The sequence below is a fragment of the Cyclopterus lumpus genome, chromosome 6 (genome assembly GCF_009769545.1).
Source record: "Cyclopterus lumpus isolate fCycLum1 chromosome 6, fCycLum1.pri, whole genome shotgun sequence".
Classification (NCBI taxonomy): Eukaryota; Metazoa; Chordata; class Actinopteri; order Perciformes; family Cyclopteridae; genus Cyclopterus; species Cyclopterus lumpus.
Genome location: NC_046971.1, coordinates 6,508,234 through 6,515,079, shown reverse-complemented (window position 1 = coordinate 6,515,079; position 6,846 = coordinate 6,508,234). Strand labels below are relative to the sequence as shown.

General features: G+C 42.0%; 1 protein-coding gene across 4 annotated transcripts in view; it reads left to right on the top strand.

The window, feature by feature from the left end:
* Positions 1–1,909: 1,909 nt before the first annotated feature.
* mon2 (MON2 homolog, regulator of endosome-to-Golgi trafficking) overlaps positions 1,910–6,846 on the top strand; it is a 32,881-nt gene continuing 27,944 nt past the window's right edge. For all 4 annotated transcript variants that reach the window (XM_034534705.1, XM_034534703.1, XM_034534704.1 and 1 more), the window contains exon 1: positions 1,910–2,407. In XM_034534705.1, the coding sequence (XP_034390596.1) occupies positions 2,300–2,407 (108 nt within the window). In that variant the 5' untranslated portion in view covers positions 1,910–2,299. The remainder of the gene's footprint in view (positions 2,408–6,846) is intronic.

The window sequence follows — 6,846 nt, the reverse complement described above, 5'->3', positions numbered from 1 at the left end:
AGACTTATTTTAAGATATGGCGAGTGTCAAGTTAGCGCGATTACATTTTATCTTATTGTAAGAATATGTGTAACTGTATTACAATACAATGTAGGATATGTCTAGAGACTCTAGACTCTACCAATCCAATAACATACTCTATATGTATTGTATTGCTTTTTTTATTTCCTTATTATAAGAACACATTATCTAAACTTGTTAGTTATGATAAACCCTTTTTAAAAAAAGCCACCTATTATGCAGCTTTAATATATTCACCATGCAGTTCTACGGATATAATCCTTCAAGATCCATCATACTAGTTATAAATAAAATGTGACATGTGGGTAATTGTCTTCCCGTCCCTCTCGCCTTCAAAAATCAGCAGATTCTTGGATCATTTCCATGGAAGCCGAGAACGTCCGTGTTCGCGATGATTTGTTTGATGCCGTTATCTCGAGATCAGAAGTGAAATAATCTCACTTAAAACCAGCTTTGATATTTTGAGATCAGAAGATAATTAACTTGTCATCACGACATAACACAGTTCTTTCCTTCTTGATACGCGTTTACCAAGAGACAAAAAATATGAATGGCTTGTACAAGATATTTATAGTCAGCGATGATGGGGAGATGTTGCAACATTAAACAATACAGATTTTAAGGCGGACAACTAATCTGAAAGGAACTCCACTTCCCCTCCATGACAAGTGTTGCTGCTCTATTGTCGCCACTCTCAGTGCTGTTGTTTTCCCTTTCATCGCAATTCAAAAAGGATTTAACGGAGGCGTGAAAGTCTCAACTGCAACTCTCAGAGGAGGAGAGCTGATTCTTCAGAACTAGAAGCAATGGGTGGAAAGCTTCTTGTCAAACGAGCAGCTCCTACGAGTCCAAGACTGTTAAACACACTGAATTGATTTTAGAGCACTTTTCCCAAAACTATGGAGTGAAAAATAGCACAGAAGTCTGAGCCGTGACAAAAAGAGGATGTCAACTGATTTGACACATTAGAGACACGCCTCTCCACAGCTTCAGGGAATGGATGCTCCTCTTTACCATATTTGCACATATAGGCTTCACACACACACACACACACACGCACACACACACACACACACACACACACACACACACACACACACACACGTCGATCCAAGCTTATACTTTAATGCATATTATCTCTTCAAACGTGTTCCCCAAACGATTAACCTTGCGATAAATACCTAGTATACTGGCAACTGAATGTATGCTTAGAAATATGATTGTGTTTTCTTATATTCAGCGCAAATTATTTCAGTCGTAGTCAATGATTTATTTAAGTGAATGGAACAATATACAGTGTGAGAATACTCTACATCGAGTTAGAATCCAGCGTTAAATATGTTATTTCAACAACCATACTTAAAGTAACAAAAGCAAAAGGACTCATTATGCAAAAGATTGGCCACCATCAATGTTATATAATTTTCCAATATTATTATTGGATTAATATGCTGCTACATAAACAAAGCAGCATTGCAATGTTAATCGTATTTTATATACTCTGTTTACTGCTGGGAAGTTAAACCTTAATGATTAATCATATTTTTTTCATAAACCAGTATTATGTTTTGGATGGTGATATAGATATAGTGGAAGAAAACGCAATACTATATAATATAATATAATAATACATATAAAGAAGAAGAAAATGCAAATGCTCCAGTAGCCGGCCTACCCACACATACAAACAAAGGATGCTTATGTAATAAAAGTAGTTTAAAAAAAGCAGCTTGTGTCTAAAAAGTACGTTTCCTCACCTTTAGCCATGTGGACGTGTAACTTGCAGAAAGTGCCCCGACGTGGCCAGCAGGGGTCGCTGTGGTCATTATTCTGAATCGCTCACTGTTTACGGAAGTCCGAGTGACGTGTCACTGTCCACTGAAGCATTGTGGGAAAGGAAAGTGGAGCTGGCGGCCGCTGATGGCAGACTGCTCAATTTGACGACTATATTCGATAAATGAGTAGCCTTAAGAAACGGAGACAAGCGGGGAGCGATGCTACTTCGCGGAGCTAACGTCCACGGGCTGTGAAGAAGAGAAACGTATGCCGGTGTCACCGCTTGCTAGCCTGCGCACGAGCGCTCAAAGCAGAGACGTGGTTATACTGTGTCAATGGACCGCGGCGTTTTTTTATTTCCATTTCCAAGACAGCCGAATAAAGTAGCGGCGGATTATAACCCACCCACCCTCGCTGTGGACGGGTGGGGGGCGACTGCGAGCCCGCATTCCTTCAACCGTTTGAAGTTTCGTGAGATTTTCGGTCCAAGACGCCGTCGAAGATGTCGACCAGCAGTCCCGAGGCGGTGAAGAAGCTGCTGGAGAACATGCAGACGGACCTGCGGTCTCTGTCCATGGAGTGCAAGAAGAAATTCCCCCCAGTCAAAGAGGTTAGCCCCGGGCTAGCTAGCTCAACTGAGCCGTTACCAAATAGTGTTTGGAGGCTTCTCTCGTTTGCGTGTCATGTTTTACGGTCGTTAAACTGTAGGTTTGACACATCATTTTTGTTTGATTGTGCCCCCCCTCCTCGCCGCCGCCCACCTTTCCCATCAAACACCGGGCCCCTACTATCCTCTCTGTGGGACGTGGACACTTAACTTGTCCTCTCTCTCTCTCTCTGTCCGGGTTAATTCAAAGTTGTGTCAGCTGTTGGGCCTTCCTGCCAACAAGGCGTTCAATTGAAAGGAAATGTACAGGTGTAATGGCACGTGTTACACCTTTTTGGTTCCTGCAGCTACAATTAAATATTCACACAGGGGCTCTTGTTGTATTGTCAGCCTTTTTTTATTTTGGAAGTTGTAATTCGGCCCATGGTTTCATGCATCCACTTATTGCACTTACTGGAGTCAAATCCCCTTAAAACATATAAATCCCACATATATGATCTAGAAATGCGTTTCAACAAGAACCAAAAACAAGCAGCTTCGCTAGATGAATACAACTAGTGAGGAACTATGTTTTTTTGTGTGTGTGGGGGGGGATTGTGAGATCCAGGCTTTTATTTTGATAGCAGGGGTGTAGTGCATTCATGAGTGGACAATCATCAGGTGAGCTATTTTTAGAGATTTGTTTTTTAAAGGTGTCATATATATATATATATATTTATTCCTGGGAATGAATTGCTGTCTGCGTCTGCTGACAAGGCTTCATTGTGTAGCGGTCTTTGGTTGGCTTAGTTTCAGAACAGAGTAGTACAAGGAGGCGCAATGTCAGGGCCTTTTTACACTGTGTGTGCATTGTTGGATTGAAAATTGTGAAGGACAACAGTCCACCCAGCTTTCATGACTTAATTTTTCCACAAACAACACCGCCCTCTTCATTATGCGATCTGCATTCAGCAGTCCACAGCGCTGGGGTCAGAGTTCATTTACGTCCGGAATGGATTGCATTTTCTTTTGGACCTACATTTAGTGGCTTAAAGATCAACACATAATCATGAGGCTTGTGGCATATGGCAGTGGGTAAACACAGCATCCGTGCCGAGCTGTATTTTCCTAACTGCGTGGACATATATATGCATTTTCCTTTTTCTTTTTATAATTTACTTTGCACTAAAATACGCACATGTTATGTTTTCTTATGTGATTCCGCTGACACCCTCCCGGTCAGATCCTCTTCACCTTAATTCCCAGATATAGTAAGCTCACTGTTTGCTTGCTTACAGTCACACCGGTCAGTAGATGAAGTGCTGCACTGTAGGCCGTGTGGGCCTTTTGACGCCATGGAAATACTTGCCATCCAGCTCAGCGGGGCAATACATAGTTTGTTTTGCCTTCAGTCCTCACCGTGGTTATTTGACAACATCACACTGACGAAGAGAACAAGTTGTGTTTACAGTTCTGTATGTGCTTCTGTCGCCGCCCACACCTGGTCTCACGCCTCAGGCCGCTTGCTGAAACATTTCCTTCAGTATTGATTTATCACCACCCATGTTTCCTGGTCCCTATCAACATCTCCCCCTCAGGGATCACAGCAGCGCAGTGAGCCACTTTGATGTTCCCCACAACCTGAGCTCACTCGCAACTCTATTTCATCAGGTTGATAGAGTTGTGATTGAAAACACCTTTTTTTTTTTTTTTTTTCCTTCCCCCAATTTGAGCCGTCATGGATGGTTCTATTTGATGGGGTGTGTTATTGTGTGACAAACGTACCGGTGGAATTGGTAGTGAATTCAAATCATTTAGGAGCCAGCGATCCTCACACTATCCATTCTTCTTTTGAAGATGTGTCAGTTTATTTAACGGGTCCACACTTTCAGCACGTACCGCTTTGAAATGAATTGGCTGCCACGACATGTTAAATGAATTACCGTCTTGTTTGTGCGTACATTTTTCAAAACTTGACACCACAGCACTGTATCAAAGAAGCCCTGTGCTCATTTCCCAATCCATCTCCCACGAAGACATTGCTCCACAGCCAGTGGTTTCTCTTTGGTTAAGAGGAGCCAAGACGAGTCCCGTAGAACCTCTTTTTCATTGCGTAGCAGTCGGTGAAAGTAAACCACCGAGGCTTCGCTGTTTGTTGTGTTCTGATTTGCTTTCGCCTAAAGGTAAAAACAATAAAATAAATACAAACCTCAAGCAGCCAGCACTCTCTCTCAGTGGGGGAGTCAGGTGCTGTCAACTGCATGTGGCTCACAGGGAAATCCGTTTGTCTTGAGTGCAAACCTGCAGTATTAATTAAATCATTATGGGCAATCTTTAGTTTGTCTCACTCATTTGCTCGAGAGGTTCATGTAGAATCCACAGAGACGTAGACATAGCAACAGGGAGTGGGGATTTTGGCGAATTGTTGCGCTAAAACTGTACTACTTTTCTTTCATCAAAAGTCAGTTCCCAAAAAAAATAAAAGCTTCGCTAATGTTGCTTTTTCAAAGGAATGAGCTGGCACTCCACTTTGAGGATCTCCCCCGGCGAAGATCTGAAAGCACTTTCTGATTCGTACAGCAGGAAGCAGTAATACTGTACAACATAAATCCTATATTGGTTTGTTTGCAGTCACAGTATGTTTGAGTGATTGTTTGAATCTATTGGAATTCTATAATATTAACATGGAAGACACATAAATGATTAATATACTGTACAACAACAATGTACTGACGACATGCCAGTGGCTGAAAGTAATTGTTAATGGGGCTAATGAACAAATAGTCATTCTATCGTAGTACATTTCACTATCCAGCACAGTAGTCCTGTTGACACCTAGACTAACGAAGCATACAGACGACAACTCCATGAACATGCTTTAGCTCTTCGGAAAGACCAATGAAAGAAATCATCCATAAAATAACCCAATTAACTGGTTTTGAGTGGTTTTCTGTTGCAATGAAAGAAATCAGGCCAGTGGTATTTCCCTCCATGTGGTTGACTTCTTTATGCTGACCGTCTTCAGAGTGATGGAAGGTGACAACAGAAAGCTTAAACAGCACTTTCTATGAGGAAGGAGGTGGAAAAAATGCTTTTACTTGCAGAAAAGACACACTTAGTTTGAATATGGGGTCACGTGAGGCTGAACTAAGGAAGAGGAAAATGTATCTTATTTAAGGAGTTGTGCAGTAGACAGATGAGATAAAGTTTCCTCCCTAACAGCCACTATTATCATTTAACAACATCATGGGGACAAATATCTGGATCTAAACCTGCAGTACTCCCTGAATTTCATCAGTCTCGTCATCAACATCCCATTACTGGGGTCTCGCCATTTTGACATCCTATTTATAACACGCTCATGCTGCAGAATCTCTTGTTGACTCGGTTCAGTTGACTAGACTGATGGCTGTCGCACAGTGTGCCGTTTGGTTAATGCTGTGTTGTGTTGGCGTTGATGGAGCGCCGCGAGTGTACGGGTGTGAAACCAGCGGCTGCTGAAGCACAACTCATCTTAGGCGGCTGCTAACAATATCAAGAAATCTTTTTTTTATGATTGATTGATTCATTGCTTTGGCTGAGACAAATGCCCATCACAACACAGAGCCAAAAACAATGTATTTAATAAAAAAAAAAAAAAGTCTTATAATAATTGTTGACTTTCAGTCATTGAACAAATCGTTGCCGCCCTAAAATCATCAGACCACAGCTGTAACTTTACAGCTTTAAACTAAATTTAAATGCCGAATGCAAAGACAAAGACAAAATATAGAGGCTTTTATTGTAAAGCATGAAATATTGTCTAAGACGTTTATTGCTTTAACAATCTCCCCACTACGCCAGACGATGCAGATCTTGCACTTTTTCTTTAAATCCTTCATAGCTACAGTTTGTTACGGGCTCCTCGGGTTCCTTTCGACTAAATGGGATCTTTTCCATTGCATTTTGGAGGTTCATGGTACTTGCTATTTATGTTCAGCAACGTGATCTTCACTGATGAACAACACTTTAGTGACTTTGAGTGAGTCGAGGGAAAACCACGAGTGCAAACAAATTTCCGGGTTTTCATTGGGACTCATTCCTGCAGCGCTCCATATCAAAAGTATGTCATTATTTGGGACGAGAGAAAACAACAACTCTGTGTTCTCCTCACTGCCCTGCAAAGACGTCCGGCTCTGTTCGAGGAACAAAGGACAAGAGGGAGACTAGCGAGATTTAACTTTTTGAAGGAGCTGTACGCTAATAGGCCGGCTCCATTTGTATTAACAGCCAAACCCACCAACTAGCGGTAGCTATGGTAACCGACAGCTCCGCAGGTTATGTATTGTTGACTTCCACAGCGGCTCGACCTTGTGGCTCCCTCAAATGACGCGTTAAAGTGATATGATGTCGACTGTATTTCAGGCATGCCGGCGTAAAGAGCAGTTGCATTATTGTTCCCCCGTCGATGGCGTCTTATCCAA